Source organism: Merops nubicus, unplaced genomic scaffold, assembly GCF_000691845.1.
Source record: "Merops nubicus isolate BGI_N331 unplaced genomic scaffold, ASM69184v1 scaffold32918, whole genome shotgun sequence".
In the NCBI taxonomy this organism is placed as follows: Eukaryota; Metazoa; Chordata; class Aves; order Coraciiformes; family Meropidae; genus Merops; species Merops nubicus.
The window spans coordinates 11,762-30,013 of NW_008625700.1; the positions used below are offsets into that span (position 1 = coordinate 11,762).

Below are 18,252 nucleotides of genomic sequence, written 5' to 3' on the forward strand. Positions count from 1 at the left end.
CATTTTAGGGTGATAGCTTTGAGTGTGATCTTATTGGAAGTCTTTATTATGGTGGAAAATGACCCATCTCAAAGATGAGACGCTGGAGTATCTGGTAGAACATTTGCATAAAGGTACGTTATAGATAGATAATAGGATAGAATAGTTCTTTTTCTCTTTAAGCATTGATTATGTCTGATGTGGACATGGCTGTATTTTTAAATTGGCTAGTTCAATAAGTGAGTAGCAAAGGAAACTGGGTTTTATGGCAATTTTTTTTTCATTATATTTTAACTCCAAATATACTTAGTTTTATTTTCAAAATACTCATACGTTAAGGTTTATTTTTCAAAAGCTTAAAGGAGGTTGAAGTATTTGTTTTGTCCTTTTGCAGATTTGCAACAAAACCAGCACAATAACAAAGAATTTCCATGAGGCCGTAGCCACCTTTGAGTTGTGTGGATAGCTATCATAATGTTGAAATTAAAAACTAATAGAAATGCTGAATTTATTTTAAAATGTGACATACGAAGGTGTAAGTGGTGTCGTTTAACCAGGTTGTTTTCTCTCTCTAGGAAAACAGGATGTCAAGAGTGGTCTCCCTTGATTTCAATGAAGGACCATTGCAAGGAGCCATGGCTATTAGTTGTGAGTTATAACGTCTTAATTCAAAGAGTCTAGGTAATGACTTCTTTTAACTGAGCCCTACTCAAAAAGTTAATTAGTAACTGAAACTAAGTATGCGATGACAGGAATCAAATCCCCCAAAAGATCAAAGCAAATAGTAGTCTTTAAGGGTAAAACATGTGACTTCTGTTAAATGTAGATAAGGTGGTTTTGACTCCTAGATGGGTGTTTCAATGTGTTCTACTTACTGTGTTCTGAGAATCCATGTAAAAGGTAAATGCCAGGGTAGACTTAAGTCCACATTCCTATTTATTACTGAATTTCACATGTAGGCAATTCCTCTGGGCATATTGGGCATTGGCTAGATGATTTTGTGTATGAATGAAAGTCACACGTAGAAAGACACATTTATGTGCACAAGACCTCCCAAAGGTGTGTAGTATTTCTCAGTACTAGTAAGTACTATTGTCATGCTTTGTATTCAACGTGGTGATTTCCTCTGGTAGGTAAATCGTAACTGTTTCTTTGAAATTTCAAAGGTTTTTTCTGCCTTTGAGAAAATGCTATTTTATTTGGTTGTCATTTAAAATGGCCTTATAACATAAGCAGGATGTGATTTATTTTAAAGTGGGGAGAGTCCGTTTGTGTTAAGGGAATAGGAAGACATTTAATCTCTTCAGTGAATTTGTTCCTTCGCTATGACTCTGTCAGTAATCAGATGTCCAAAATCAGCTTAGTTATGTTTTCTCCTTTAATGCCAATGTAAACGCCTCTGCAGGCTTCTGTGTAGCATCAGGTCAGTTGTATGCAGGCACTTAGAAAAAAAGTGCTATCTTGAGATGTGTAAAGATTATTTTAGTCTCTTAGATGCTAAAGGGAAATAGGGTTATTTGGGGCTTTGTTGTTGTTTTTTTTTGCCTTTGGGGGGTTTAGTTTTGTGGTGTTTGGGAGGGGGAAACACTAAAGTGGCTAGCAGATGTCTGGGTAGCCTTTACTCCGAACTACTTTTGCTTCTAGAAAACAGCTAAAGATAAACTCTGTGTTTACATTAATGCACATGTTGAATGTACTTGCATAGGTTTCGTCTATCTTATTTCCCCTGTCTTGCTTGTGTGTAGGTGTTCGAGCTTTTTTTGAACTGGGGATGTACTGGGCAGTGACTAGTTTGCTGCATGGCTATTAATATAGCATAGCAAAAAATTATAATTGTTTCTAATTGCTTCATTGATTTAATTTTAAACATGTCATGGCTATCCTAATTAAAAAAATAAATCTTTAACAAATTCAAATCATACTTTTAGTTTACAGTGTGATAAAGGGTAATCCTGAAGAAAACTGTAAATTAAAATTGCCATTACTTATTTGTGTGATTGCCTCATTCTTTTATTGTTTGTTTTGTAGTGTAAATATACTTAATGGACAGACCAGCAATATGGATGATTTAGAGATAAATACTGAAGTCACTGGTGCTAAAGAAGAAATCCTATGTGATGATAACTTCATATCTGAGGAAGAAAGTGGCATTCCTAACCCACAAGAGAGTGACACGTCATTTCAGAATAACAATACCTTGACTCTGCCTGAGGAGCAATCAAGGGATAGATCTGAAAAAGCCTTAAGTGGAGGCCAGACTTCTCTATTTATAAACACCGGTGCTCCTGCTGTTTCTAGTGAAAGTTTTGTCTTGTCTCGAGGAGCTGCTGTTAATGGACCAGTTTCACACTCCACCTCAACTAAGACTTCCGCCATGAATAAAGGCAGTGTTTCATTATCCACTGGACAGCCTGTAGGTCATCCCGCAGAGTCCTGCTCAAGTTTGGTTCATGATCTTCAGCTGCCTGCAAAGAGTACAACACAGAAATCAAATCAGCACCAAGTTTTATTTTTGTTGCCTGATGTAGCACATGCTCAGAATCTGACTCATTCCATTAAAAATCTACCTACCTCTGCTTCAGTTGGTTGTGATTCACAGAAATCAGTAGGAAATAGTGTAGATAGCACTTTAGTAGGCCAAGTAGAAGTTTGTGAGGATGATAAAAATTTACTAGTAAAAGATGACTGTGTTGATACATTAACAGGCATTTCCTCAGGTACAAGTGGATTCAGATCGGGATGTGATCCCAGCTGGGATCCCCAAAAAGAGTTTATACAGTTTCTTATGACAAATGACGAAACAATAGAGAAGTCTCCCATTCACTGTAAAGTAGGCTTAGAAAAAAAGCGAAAAAGGAAAATGGATGTTAGTAAAATAACACGCTATACTGAGGACTGTTTGGGTGATACCAGTTGTATTCCTGCTAAATCAAAACTATTAAACGTTGACTTCTTAGAGGAGAATGAGGAGCTACAAATAGAACCACAGAAATATTCACTGAGTAAAGTAAAGCCTGAATCCACAGATGAAGAGCTGGAAGCTGTTGATGCTATTCAGCAGCTCATTTATAGTCCCAGTAGTAACGGTGCAGAAGATACTTCTCCTGTTCACACTAGCAGTTTTCTTTCCAGTACTTTAAAAAATAAATGTGAACAGAATGATTCTGAATCACCATCTACTTTTAGTACTGATGAACCATCATTTTATCCCTGTACAAAGTGCAATGTGAATTTTAGGGAGAAGAAACATCTGCATAGGCATATGATGTACCATTTAGATGGGAACAGTCATTTCCGACATCTCAATGTCCCTAGGCCCTATGCATGTAGGGAATGTGGGAGGACATTTCGAGATCGTAATTCACTTCTTAAACATATGATAATTCACCAGGAAAGAAGGCAGAAACTCATGGAAGAAATCCGTGAGCTGAAAGAACTTCAGGATGAGGGTAGAAGCGCACGGTTACAGTGCCCACAGTGTGTATTTGGTACCAATTGTCCCAAAACGTTTGTGCAGCATGCAAAGACCCATGAAAAAGATAAAAGATACTATTGCTGTGAGGAATGCAATTTCATGGCTGTGACAGAAAATGAACTGGAATGCCATCGAGGGATTGCTCATGGAGCAGTGGTCAAATGTTCAATTATTGGTAGCGACATGTCCCAGAGGAAAACACAGAAAAAGGCATCCTTCAAAGATCCGTATCTAGGATCCTCAAAAAAGTCATCGACATATATGTGTAAGATGTGTCCATTTACTACTTCAGCTAGAAGCATTTTAAAAAAACACATGGAATACTTGCACCCAGCATCATGCATTGATCCCTTTGGCAGCCATCTTAGACTAGAAAAAAGAAAAGGCAGCATGATGGAAGAATCTTTAGATTTTGGTAGCAGGACAAAATTGATGAAACAATCTTCCACTTTTCCAAAGAACTCTGCTTTAAAACAGGATGTAAAAAGATCATTTGGCTCTGCTTCACAGTCCAGTAACTTCGCAAAACTTCACAAGAGACCCTACAGGATACAGAAGGCTCGGAAAAGCGTTTCGCAGTCATCTGTAAGTGTATGCAGTCTAAATTCTACAAACAAGACCTTTTTTATTAGAAATAGCATTGTCCAGAAACCTAAATGTTTTCATCAAGCAGCAAAGCAGAAAGCTAGTGCCAAAACAAGTGGTAATTATTTATATAGACGCAAATATGAAAACTACAGGATGATTAAAAAATCTAGTGACTCTTATCCTTTGCAATTAAAAAAGGAAGAGTCCAACTCTGTCAGTTCTTTACATTTATTTTCTTCATCAAGTAGCCCCCGTAATAATTGTTTTGTCATGGATTCAAATAATCTTGATTGGAAAAGGGCAGAAGGCTGTAAAGATCGTAGGCGTGTAGCTGTAAAAAGAATGGTTAAAGAATCCAAGAGGGAAGGCTCTGTTACGGGAGATGATTTGGATTGCTATCCAGATTTTCTGCATAAAATGACTGTTGTTGTTTTACAGAAACTTAACTCTGCTGAAAAAAAAGACAGCTATGAAACGGAGGATGAAAGTTCATGGGATAATGTTGAACTATGTGATTACACTACACAGTCTGTGGAGGATGAATCTTACAGTGATATTAATCAGGAGCATGTAAACCTATTCCCCATATTCAAAGGTAAAATGGAAGATCATGAAGCTGGTGATAAATCTGCATTTAGTTACGAGCAGAATGATGGCTTTTATTTTGAGTACTACGAAGATGCTGAGGGTAGTAACTTTCTGCATGATTTGCATGATCCTCAGAATTTAGAAAATGTAGGATCAGCATTGCCAAAGCATAATTCAGTTTTCCATTGGACTGATTTGTCGCTTGAAAAGAAGTCCTGTCCATACTGTCCAGCAACCTTTGAAACAGGTGTTGGATTGTCCAATCACGTCAGAGGACATCTTCACAGAGCTGGACTAAGCTATGAAGCCCGTCACGTTGTTTCACCAGAACAAATAGCAACAAGTGACAAAATGCAACATTTTAAAAGAACTGGAACAGGAACTCCTGTTAAACGTGTTAGAAAAGGTAAGGGTTTTTTTGTGGGTTTTCTTTGTTTTATTTTGGTATAAAATGAAGGGGACAAAGGGATTTATTGAGCACTAAACAAGACTTGCTGTATCTTGCAAAGCCTCACTTCTTGTCCTTGTGATTTGCTGTTGTGGTGTTAACTGCATATAGTCACCGAAAAACATTGTTATTTTTTTCTTTGTAGCAATTGAGAAATCTGAAAGTTCTTCTGAGCATACATGTCAGCTCTGTGGAGGCTGGTTTGATACTAAAATTGGATTGTCTAATCATGTGAGAGGACACCTGAAGAGGCTTGGCAAAACCAAGTGGGATGCACACAAGTCTCCGATCTGCGTTCTGAATGAGATGATGCAAAATGAAGAGAAGTATGAAAAAATCCTAAAGGCTTTGAACAGTCGCCGCATTATTCCCAGACCGTTTGTGGCTCAGAAATTTGCATCAAATGATGACTTTTTATCTCAGAATGTTATACCTCTTGAAGCATACCATAATGGCCTAAAGACTGAAGATACATCTGTGTCTGCATCAGAGGAAGAAGGGCTGAGTTTCCTAAATGAATGTGACGAAGCAAAAGCAGTACTACGTGATGAAAAAAAAAATCAGTCACTTACACTGATAGAACTCCTGAAAAATAAGAGGTTAGGAGAAGAAAGGAATTCTGATATTTCTCCTCAAAAGATTCATAATCAAACTGCAAGAAAGAGGTTTGTTCAGAAATGCGTTCTTCCATTAAATGAAGATAGTCCATTGATGTATCAGCCACAAAAAATGGACTTGACTATGCAGTCAGGTAAGAAGTTGTTTCTAGCTGTCTTGACAACATTTCCAAATTCATAGACAATGTACAAGTGCAGAGTATTTTATTGGGGATTCTGTTAATTTAATTCTTGTTTCATTTTCAGAGGACACTGACTGCGAGAGGTAGCACAGCAAATTTTTCTGATGTATTTTTCCTCAAGTGAAAAAAACCCTCAGCAGCATTGAGGGGTTTTTGCTTGGAACATCGTTCCTGTTCTCCATATGGCTGGGCATACAGATTTGTAGTAGACACAAAATGAGCCTCAGTAAGGAAGAAGACATACCCTGCAATAACAAGTTGAAGTGTCCATGCATATTTGGTAGATTAACAGTTCTGAAATGTTTGGGCTTGTAACCCTGTTTCTGGGATTTAAAACAGCTGGTTTGGGAACTACTTCATTTTAAGTCTTTGAGGTTTGTGAGAAGCAGAATTTGCTCAAACTGACAGAACTGTTGATACCATTGCAAATGCATAATATTCCAAATTGGTGAATCACTGTCAACTGATTTTGATGGCTTTAGGCAAACATACGCTTACAACATAGATTAATTCTTCTTTGTTTCAAAATTGTGGCTGCTGTGAGAAACTGATGGTTTGCTTAAGGCCCGCCTGTCCCGAGTGAAGATGTGTGCTGGTTCAAACTTTGTTGGATTACAGTTGTAGCCAGCAGGTTTCTAATGCACAGCCCTTGACTGATAGGAACAGAGATTTTCCCTCCACTGAGAATTGTGCTAATGAAACAATTCTGTAATCCACTTCCTAGGTCCTCTGTATACTAATAGAGCAGGTTTTTAGAGTGATGTTTTTAACCTACTTGGCACCTAAGAGTTATTTCTAGTCTTGGGGAATTCTTACATTCTTTTTAATGTGTGTGTAGAGCTTACATTTACCTGTTTCTTGGTTTGGACACTACTTTATAATGCTGTAGGATTCTTTAGACCGAGGAGCAGGATCTTAATTTTATACCCCTGACAGTTTTTTTTTTTTTTGTTCTGTTGGGTTTTTTTTTGTTACTACCCAGTGCAGGTTAGTAAAACTGGCAGTGCCTGGTACTTTTTCACCCATATTCTTGTCTTTCTTTACACAAATAACAACAACAATCCAATGTGCTCAGAAAGGCGACTACAAAAGTGTGGCAATCAATTTCTTAACAAGGATGACTTTCTAAAATGACGTAGTAGAGGTAGAACAGAATTACATTGAATGTCTTCTGGATGTCTGTGTTTGTCCTTTAAGACAGGAGATTGCTTAATTAAGGAAGTGTATCTCGACAGGCTTAATGATTTGAAAAACAATGCTAAAGGAGTAGCTTACCAAACCTGACACTGTGTATTGCTTTCTGTTTGATATTTACCACTGAGTATTAGGTAGCACCTCTTTGGTTGTGGTGAACAACCAGGTAAAAATAAACGTATGCTTGCATAGTACTAACAGTTACGAATGGGGCCCTGTGACTATATGCGGCTGAGGTAACAGAATTTTACAACTAACGCACTGTGCCAGTTCAGTTAATAAAATATTTAACATCGAGTTGAAATTCTTCTGTTTTTCCTAAAAAGACAAATATTTCTAATTCTGGATTTAGTTTTTTAAAAGGTTTTTACCAGCCAGGTGTTCTTCTTCTGTAACTTGCCTGAAAAAACAGCATGTCTTCTGTGGGCTGCTGTAGAGTAGGATTCTCTCTTTCCTGCAAACAGAGGCTTTCCAACTGAGTAGTTATAGCTTTTTTTATTTTTTCTTCTAATAATTTATTAGTAGAGAACTTGAAATACTAGTTGACAAAACAGTGCATCTTTGGTAAACTTAAGGGAGAAACCTTATGGTGAAGTTGAGCAGGGGATAAGTTATAATGGTTTCTTTGTATGGTAAGTGAGGAGTTCAGTTTTATTTCCACTGTTTTTCTGTGATAAATAGCATGTCGCTTTGTTGATCATTTATTTAGCACAAAGATTTTAGCAAAAAACTTCAAATCATTAACTTTCATTATCAATTGCGCATCTAAGTAACGAACAGAAAATGCACTGAACAAAATGTTTTGTCTAACAGCTGTTCAGTGGTGTGTTTTACCACCTTTTTCTCTGAGCCTTCAGCAGCAGTCTCATTTAGTATTGAGCTCTTCAGTCTTAGGGGTAAAACACTTTTAATTACCACTTTGACTAGACTTGTAAAATTCTCTCTATTGGAAATGTTGCAAGCTCTGAAATTTCTCAACAGAATTGTGCCATTCAAATTGTAGGATTGTGGTTTTGAGAGTCAAGCTTCATAATGTGGAAATCTGTAGGAACTTGGTAGTAGATATTAAACGCAGAGTAGCCTAATGGGCTCAGGTTGCCTCCTTTCTGTTCTTTTTCAAATAACATGGTTTGGCTTAAAGCACTACATGGAAAACTAATAACGGTTAACTTGGATCCTTCTAATATACTAAACAATTGCGTCAATGCAGTGAATATATTTTAAACCATCTTTATTGCAGAAAACTTTTTACAACGCTTTGAGAATTTCATTTTTTGAAGAGAGAACTGGATTATAGTTTTCTTTTGAATGATAGGTATGCCTGTGAAGCTTAGAACGTGTGTGCATTGCAATACGACGTTTACAAGTGCTGTTAGCCTGTCCAACCACTTACGCGCTTATGCACGAAAGAAGAGTGCTGGACTTTTGACTGGGACAGGTATGTTTTGTTACAGATGTAAAAGCAAGTCTGTCTATGATACATTTTCCTCATCAGACTGGACAAAAGCATATGTTAATTCAAAATAATTTTGAAGCTTCTGCTGGTAAACAATTTATTTGCCATAAAACTTCAGCAACCTGTAAGAAAAGGTATGTTGCTGTTGTCCACTCTCATGTCTGATTTTCATTCTTACTCATTTATTTGGGATCCAACACTTAAGGTACGTAAGCGAAACTAAGAGATGGTCACGTAAATTCATTCTCCTACAATATCACAACTTCCAAACCAGCTCGTTGACCTTCTAATGAAGTGTTTAAAAGTACCTCAAAAATGAGGGGGGAAAAAACCAGAACACAACAAACCATCAAGTAATTTTCACAGTCTAGTACATATAATTCCTGTGAATACTGTAGTTAAAATAGGAAAAGCAAGTAATTCTACAATTTCTGTATTTTTAACATTGTGTGTAGCTGGTTTCGTTTCTTGTTTGGCTCACAACCCAAAAACTACCTTGTCTGTCATGGAGTGAGTACATTTGGCACTGCTATTAATGTTTTTTATTAAAACACTTCATTTTGAAATTCCTCTAATATTCCATATTTTGACTCATTTCCAGAGACCTGTGGTTTGCTTGGCTGTAGGCAGTTTGAGTTTACTTGGATTATTGCCAAGACTAGTGGGACTTCATATGATCAAAAGCAAACTGGGGAGCAGAGGTGGAATATAGCAAGGAAAAGTTGGAGATACGAAGCCTGAAATATTCAGTAATTAAGGGCAACCATCAGTTTTCTGTGTCAACAAGCACAGACTGACATAATGCTTCAAAAAATGCATAATCCTTATTTTTTTTCTTATCTGCAGATGTAAATTGTTATGATAAGAATGACAAACTGAGTTTCAGGCTTTTCTCTGCAGAAGGCTAAAAGAAATGTTTTTACAAACTGGACCTGTGGCTGCCAGGTCTGATGTTATACAAAGTTAATGCTATAACAAAGTAGACTTAGAAGGAAGTCAGCAGATGCAGTTAATATTCAATGTGTAGGAGTGTATGGCTTTAGTTAGTGATTCTGAAAGTTTTCATATTTATTCAGTAGAGAGATGATGATAATGGACTTCCTTTACCACTGCTGTGATTTGCTATTAGCCCTGTGGTAAGTTCCTTAGCTTATATAGCTACTGGGGAAACATTTTTCAGTATCTATATATTGAAGTTACACGTTAAAAATCTTAACAGTAATTCAACAGAGGAGTGACTGTGACAAACAGGATAGAATACAAAGATTGGATCCTGGACAAGCTTTTTGTACCTCAACTTCCCTTTTGCTAAATGGGAAACGTGAAGGTAGCTTGTTAAGGTGCTTTCAGGGATTTCTGTTTGTTTCCTGAAAGAAGTGCATGATGAAATAGTAGAATACTCATCAAAACAGTTCTTTCTTTAGAATAATTGAAAGAAAACAGAGTCTTATTGGACATAGAAGTTTGCTTAAAATTAGGTTAGAAGCAAAGCTTTAAAAACCATGTTAGAAACAAAACTCTTTAAAAAAATCTTCTGATTTCAGAAGCTGGAGCTGAGTAAGATAAATAGCCTGTAACATGTGGATAGAAGTCTTCCAGTGAAACCAATGATTTAGGCTCAAGTTCTGTCTATAATGTTATGGACCCAATCATTACCATTAAAACTGCTGTAACTGCAAAGTTTGTAAACTTTGCTTACTGACTTCTGATTTACACAATCTGAGTTGCAAGGCTTGTAGACCACAAAGTGTGCTTTTCAACATTGATTTTATTTCTTTTTCCACTTTATAAAAGAGAATTATTGTAATGCAAGATTACACTAGCACACACTAGGTTCAAGCTTTGCTGAGTGTCATTCTTGGGGACTTCACAGTATTTCTTATTAAAAAATGTTTGCAGTTGTCAGCAGTTTCGAGATGTCTTCAGTTTGGCTTCAGGCCTGGAACCTGTATGGAGACAAGGAGGATACATTTATACAGGTTCCTCCTTCTGTTTTCACAAAGCCTTTCTTAAGAATACATAACTACTGAAAAGAAACCACATTGGCTGAATATTTTACTTGGTTACTTGCTGTAATTAAATAATTGTATGTGGATGCTCTAATTTTTATTTGGCAATTGTTGTAGGAGCTATCTAGACATTACTGTTTAATAAAAGAAATACAGTAATCTCTGCATGTCACCAAAGTGAGACCTTCCTTAGTCCTAAGTTAGCTTTTGTAATAGTTTTCTCTCAGTTTTCAGTTTGTCTGCATATGGTTTTGATACTGACTATTATACTGCTTTTGTAGCAGATGCCCTGCTTCTTCAGAGTCAGTAATCCGATCATATTTAGTTAAATCTTACCCTAGTTCTTTGGTCAAGTGCCACTTGATGGTTTTAGCAGTATAATAGACATAGTTAAGCATAATGGTAAATTTTGAGAATGGACTCAAGAAAAACATCCTAGAAGTGAAACTTTCTAGGCCGCTGGCTGTTCAAGTTTAGCACTTATTAAACTTAATTTGTGCCTGTAGTATGCAGAGTTGGTCCACTGTATGGCAAATGTCTGTCTGGGTTCTTCTGGATAGTTATTTGCTTTTGCATCAGTGCTTGCGTGATGATCTTCAGATGTTTGACTGGAACATTATTTCTTGTTATGCAGTCCAGTTTTGAGCAATGTAATGATTTAATCACTCATCTTGAGTAGATGCTGGCTTCCTTTTATACCTGTTTTGATGAATATCAACACATTAGTGTTTGTCAGAGCATATGATAAACTTTATTCTTTCTTCTGATTATCGTTAGGGCATTGGACAGACCTTCACAAAATCTTCAAAACACATCTTGCTTTTCTTGGTAGAGTTGTATATCCAGCTTCCTTCCTTTTCTTCTTCCTAGGCCTCTCTTCCTCTCCAGTCTCTTGATACTGTCTTGCACACTGGCTTTTTACATCTTCTTTATGTTGATTCTTTTCACATAATCTCTTTTTACTGCCTGTCATCTTCTGGGAATCGACACTCTCTTCTTTGGTCTTTGCCTCTGTAGATGGAGACTGCTTTTTTAAAATTTTGGGAGGGAATGATACGATAGAGAGCATGGAGGCTGGCCTTTGAGCCAGCAGTGCAACTGAGGTAGCAATTCATGTGGCTGCTGTGCTTCCAAAAATTGTAGCTTTGGGAAGTTTACTGTGGAAGTGTATGCAACTACAGCAGATACTAAATCCACTGGCTTTGCGTGTCTTTATTCTGTGCTGTTACAGTTATAACTAATAACTGGAACAATGAGCTAATTTTTAGTGTCCTATAAAATCCTTCAGGGAGCAAATTACTAGGGTTTCTTTAATGCATTTCCCTCTGCAGTAGTGATGAGGATAAATAGATAGCAAGTGATTTAATTTGAAAAATTGGTGAATAAATATACAAGAAAGATAATTATTTTTTACTTTTTATTTGGCAGTGTTTTTAAATGGTTAATAGGATCCATATATGTGTGCAATTATTCAACTTGTGGTAGCTTACATACGCTATGACAAAAGAGATGAAGACTGAATAAAGACCTAACTTCAGTCTTGCTGAAATGAGCATTATTCCATGTTGGGGGGCATCAGGAAGTGGACTGTGTAAATTATCCTAGATGCACTTGAATTTTGTACCTTAGACCAAATGTCATAGCATAAAGGACCTCTAATTGTGACTTTTCTAATTCATGTTGTCTTAGACATGCTCATTTTAGCCTCCTATCTCCATCTGCTTGTAGGCTTTCTTCATAAGTGGTCACAGAGGTAAAGAAGGTGTGCAGCCTTTTTACCTAGTGTATATTTTTTGGAGAAGTGTGTTCTGACATTGAACTTGACACCCTCAAGGAGATTCCTCCAAAGTTTGATTGTCTTTTGTTTTACTTGGGTTGTTTCCCTGTAATGCTGTATCAGAGGTTTGATGAAGTGGTGTAATTGCTTGCTTAAGAAAAGATTTTGGAATTGCAACTAGGAAACACCAGCTGGCCAAACTTGAAGGAAGGAGGCTTCTTCCAGAAAGAACTGGGCCTTTGTGAAGAATGAAGTGTGATAGTTTGGGAGCTGTGATAACCACAAAGTAGGCATTAATGCTAGGTAGTTCCTGCCTCTCACTGGCAATTTGCTGCAATTTCTGTGCAGTTTACTAGAGGTAGGTTATCGTTGGTCTGTTCTTGAAACTGCTACAAACATACTTTCTGAGGAGGTTGTGCTTTGTTAGAGTAAAGGCATTGGAAGAACAGTAACTGAGTTTTGGTTAGAACATGGCTGCACTTTCTTATGGGTAAGGCAGTGGTGTGATTGACTTGATGCTTGCAAGCACTTGTAAGCATCATATCAACTGAGTACTTAAGTGTGTGCATTGACTTCTTTTAAGCTTGCTAATCTCTGGATAGACAAAAATTAAATTAATGCAGCAGGTACTGGTACTTGTCTCTGACAACTACTGTTGGAATTAAAGTTTTCAGTCAGTTTTACGTTATTCTTCCACCACTTACTTTCCTGCTGCATTGAAATAGCTTCAAAATGTACTTGTGCTACTTTGTGCCCCCTAAAATGTGAAGGAATATGTTCACTAGATCAATTGGCAAAGGGAACAAAAAATATCCCTTGCAGAAACACAGGTTTAGTATTAGTCTTTTCTCTCTTTTGTAACAGTTTCTTGCTTCGGCAAATCTATTTCCAGTCTTAGCTAAGTTACTCTGAGAATGCATTGAGTGATCTGAATTTTTTATGTCTTTTACTGTGGTGTTTTCTGTTCTTTGTTTTATAAGTTCTCTTATTTAGAGCCTCCGTTGTAAGTGGCTCAGCGAAGTTGCCCATTCTTTGTTTTCCTTGTTTTTTTATTGTTCTTGGAAAAAAGTACCTTTCAAGGAAGTAGAAACTGTGTCTCCTGGTATATTATGGCAGTTTCTGTGTATCTTGCTGTCTGTTTTATTGCACAGTCCTTCAGAGGGTTTTTTTTCTTAGAAGATTGGACACATACAAAGCCATTAGGTTTCAGAAACTCTGTTGTAGAAGATGAATTCAAGTCTAGTAAGAAAGTGAAAGCTTTCTGAAATGCTTGGGGTGTATGCAAGTAGAATCTAATTTCTGGATGGGAATGAATGTTGTAAGTTTGCCAACATGAAGAAACTAAGCTAGTTCTTGTTTCAAATGCATGTAGGTTTCTCTTTAGAAGGAGCCTGCTAGCCACTGTTCTGTTTATTTTGTTTTTTTCCTCTCATATCAACTGACATCAACTAACAGACATCCCATGCAACTCAAGGATGTGTTTGCATTCAGATAATACTGACTTCTGTTTCCCTCCTTCCTATGATATTCTATAAAATCAGCAGTGGCAACACTTTTGCTGTAATAACTGCTTCATATAAGTTGGCCCTCATGCAAATGGTTCACAGGATGGGTGTCTGGGTTCCAGTATTTTATCTCCTTACGTTTCTGGTGATGTTATTACTAATGTGCTATGTCAAATATTTATACGATTTAGTAGTTCCTACAGCCTGAAAGATAGTTAGATTTTTTTCTTCCTAATTGTATGAAGAATATGCTTTTGATAACATAAAGCTTTAGGAACCCCTTACCTATTCACTTTTCCAGAATTTATCTTGGCTGTTTCTAGCTTTCTCCCAACGACCACCTTGGGTTATTGCCTTTATATCCAGACTGCTTTCATTGTTGCTATCAGAAAAAAAGCTGTTGAGCCTCATCTTCCAGATGATGGCTTGACCCAGGGTCTGAAGGAAGAGTCTTTAGGCTGGTGCCTGCTTTCTACTTGTTTGATTAGTTCTCTGGTACTTTCAAACCTAAAAAATTCTAATTTTTCTAGATACTGTAGGAATCTTTGAATCTGGGAACGGAGCTGGGAAGTGTGTGGTGGACCTACAAATTGAAAGTTTGGCTACAGGGTAAAAGTTTGAGAGGTGCTTATTTGGAGGACATAAGAAAAATGAAAGATGCAATCGAGACTGTGTGTTCTTTAAATCAGCATGTTTTACCTCACCAGATGATGTCTTACGCTTCAGAATAATAAGGGGGTTATTCTTTTGTTTTATATTACAGGAGTCAAAAATTAGACAAGTGTTACCTTTTTTTTTAAAAAAAATTACTGTTTTGTGCCTTTTTGGTATCAAGAATACCACCTTTTACTGTCTTTCATGTTTCTGCAGAGTTTTAGTTTCAAAATGTCTTCTGTTTTGGAATAGAGTGTAGACAGATACAATTCTCAGTTCAAGCAGTCCTAAACTTCTTGTTTTCCCTTGAGCTTTATCAGCTGTTTTCATCATAACAATATTAACTCAGTTTAATCCCCTTGCCTCCCACCTTTGGCTGCTTCTCCAATTTTTATTACAGATTCCTATTTCGTCTGTTTGTGGAAGACACAGAACTCAATGCTAACTGAACCAGTTTGCTACGTGTTTCCTGGTCACACATTATTTTCATGCATAGTTGGAAATGCTTGGACCGAATTTAAAAGTGGCCTTGCCATCCCTGTTGATTGTCCTAGTAGCAGCTCCCAGTGCCAAGGATTAATCCAGAATTTTTGTAAGAAGCATTACAACTCAGACAGGAGTGAGGGGGAAGTTTCATTTGATATTCTTAAAGTAAAAGCACAAACTTCTGCTTTATGTTGAAAATAAATGGCAGACATTTTATTTAAACTAGAAATCCTTGATTCTGTTAGCTGAAAGCTACAACTTTGTGAAGTTGGTTCAACTTGGTTGAACATGAGTTTGGTATTTCAACTACAGAACAAGTTCCAAGATTTGATGGTATTTCGTGCATGGAAGGGAATTTCCAACAGTACTTTGCTTCTGTATAATTCTGCAATAGGTTAGTAGGTGCTTGCTGATACTACACCAACAGTGTAATGTTGAACGTCAATTATCTAGCCTTTTAAAGAGCAAGCACTGTGCTAAACAAACAAAAAAAGTAGCTTCAAGTGTTTTGCTAGTCAGTTACTTAAAACATTCTTCAGTTGTTTGGGATTTACATTGTAATTAAATGTAGAATAACAAGGAAGTAGAAGTCTTTTCACTACTGCTGTAGGGGATGTTTACTAAATATCTTTCTTTGGTTAACCCTCATTGAAGTACCACTTTCACATACGGAAATTTCTCTCTTCTTAGCTTTAGACTGTAAGCAAAAGAAGTCAAGGTCAAGATCTGGAAGCAAGAAAAAAATGCTGCCATTACCTCATAGTGCTGATGAAGTTTACATACTCAGATGCAGGTACATAGGATTATTTTCATTGAAAGAACATATTCTTAAAGGCTTGCTAATTTTAATCATAAGAAGATTTAAGATTGTGTCCTGTAAATGTGTTTGTGATTAAATGGAATAATGGGGTGGGGGAAGTGGTTGCCTGTTTTCATCGATTTCAACAAGAGGACTTGAATCGGTCACACTTTGGTATTAGGTTGCCAGACATTTCCCTAGCTAAAACCTCACTGTCATGACTGAGTAATATTTTGTCCTTCAAAAGAAAGAAGTAAGTTTTTCCTTATATACGAAAAACATTGTTATTGCTGATGTTAAAAACATAAGAGTGTAAGTTGTATAAACTGCAGGATGTTTGTGCTTACAGTTACTATAAGTGAACTCAGTTTTCAGCTAAAATATGTAGAAGCAAACTTCAAGAAAATTAAGGCTTTGCCCTTAATGTTTTTATTTTGTAGTTTTTCAGTAGACCTAGCTACAGTTTGATGGAATAACTTTAATATTTGCCATAGGTTTTGTGGTCTGGTCTTTCGAGGACCTTTGTCTGTTCAAGAAGACTGGATAAAGCACTTGCAGCGACACATAGTCAACGCAAATCTTCCACGGACTGGAGCTGGCATGGTTGAAGTCACATCACTACTTAAGAAGCCTGCTTCAATTACTGAAACTTCATTTTCTTTACTGATGGCAGAAGCGGCGTCATAGAACAAGGAAACCTTTTCAGTTTTAATTGGATGTAAATTTGAAATACTTTGTCATTTTTTAAAATAAATTGCTACACTAAATTATGTTTATAAATGCTAAAGACAGAAAAATAGAGGAAGTGGATTACAGTAACATCAAAATAAATTGAATACTTAACAGTTACAGTAAGTAGTCTTTATATTTTATATAGGGTGGAAGATGTGTTTTTAAGGTTTATTATGTTTTTGTCAGTTACTGTGTTCACTATCAATACAACACCATTAACATGTATGGCAGCCATTTTTTAAATTGTTGCACATGGGTACTTAAAAGACAGATTTTAATAAAACAAAGAAACCACATCCTCTTCAGTGTTACCCAAATCAAGGCTCTGTTTATTCCAAAAAGAATTACATAGTAAAATAAGATATTATTATATTTTGTTTGTATGTATGTAGTGTTTTGTATAATACCAAGAACTGCTAATACAATTTACTCAACTTAGGGCATTAAATATCACATACTTCATAGTTCAAGAGACTGTTTCATTCAAATAGGGCAATTAGTACTATTCTATCTAGGTGTGTAAGTGTTTTTTTTAAATCACATGAGGCTTTTTGTACTAAAAAGTGGAGGGAAACTTGTTTAAACAAATTTCTAAGACAAATATGTACATAATACTGGAAATTTGTGGTAAGGAAATATTCTTTACTTCAGTTGCATTTCTCACTGACAATAAAGTGGTGCATCCATGCTACCTCCTACTTGTCAACAAAGATCGTATTTACCCTTATGTTTTTGTATCATAGTAGATTCAATCCAACGTTCTTTATTACAAAGCATCTTTTTGTTAACAAGTTTGTTTCTTTTTGATGATTTACTTAAAGTCTGACTTGCTTACAGAAGTTTGCCTCTCTACTATTTTATTTAACACTGTAGAAATGTACTAATAAGCATTGCTCACTACATGGTTAGAGTAGACTTTTCATTTATAATTCTGTTTAAAAGGTTGATCATTTTAGAAAATTCGAACACAGATTGAAATGTTTCTACATATGAAGAGAATGTTTACAACTTAAATTTTAGAGCTTGTTTTGGATGTGATTATATGTATGAAAACTGTAACACTATGCTCATGCTAAGGACCTTCTTACAGAATTACTGAAATAAATGTGCTGTGAGGATGGAAATATGGTGCAGGTGTCTTGGTCATGATAAGTTGTGTTTGTTCATTTAAACTGTCTTCAGAACACCGTTTTTGTTTAAATCAAATCAGATTCCTCTACAAATCAATTTTGTATGCAAGTAACATTTCATTTTGCTCATATAGGGTAACAGATACTGTAGTTAAGCCAAGGATATGCATTGATATTTTCTTTATATGTAAATAAAGTTAAAAGCAGTTAAAACAAGAGGAGTATTTTGGTAGAGTATATACATACCTCACTGCCAGTGAAATTGCTTTCCTATGGTATATCTCCTTACCAGAAAAATCTCTAAATAAAAAGGTTTAAAGAAAATCTAAATGTCTATAATGTGAAGCATTTATTTGCATTGTGTGAATTAAGTTTGTGAATTGATTTGTCTTGCTTGAGGTTAGAATCTTCTCATGATCTTAAGTACATTTACTTGCAATAAACTGATTTGTTCACAGCCGCAGTACATTTGATTGGTGGAAAATATGAATAAATGTCTGTCTTCCTGTACGTACGCAGTTCAGAGTTAACACATGAGGCTTGTTAATGTGCTGATCAAATAGAGGGGCTAAAAATGCACAGCTGTGTGGGACAGAGTCCTGAGGCGAGGACGTCCTGGCTCTCTCAGTTACC

General features: G+C 36.3%; 1 protein-coding gene across 2 annotated transcripts; it reads left to right on the forward strand.

Annotated features, from left to right (window-relative positions):
• Positions 1 to 554: 554 nt before the first annotated feature.
• On the forward strand, positions 555 to 17,953 carry ZNF644 (zinc finger protein 644). Of its 2 annotated transcripts, XM_008945772.1 has the most exons (7): positions 555 to 660; positions 2,008 to 4,039; positions 4,481 to 5,036; positions 5,224 to 5,829; positions 8,387 to 8,509; positions 15,649 to 15,751; positions 16,252 to 17,953. In XM_008945772.1, exons 2-7 carry the CDS (start codon positions 2,039 to 2,041, stop codon positions 16,442 to 16,444), a joined length of 3,582 nt encoding a protein of 1,193 aa, XP_008944020.1. In that variant the 5' UTR covers positions 555 to 660; positions 2,008 to 2,038; the 3' UTR covers positions 16,445 to 17,953. The 2 variants fall into 2 exon arrangements, with proteins under 2 accessions (XP_008944020.1, XP_008944021.1); XM_008945773.1 differs by lacking the exons at positions 5,224 to 5,829; positions 8,387 to 8,509.
• Positions 17,954 to 18,252: the final 299 nt, after the last annotated feature.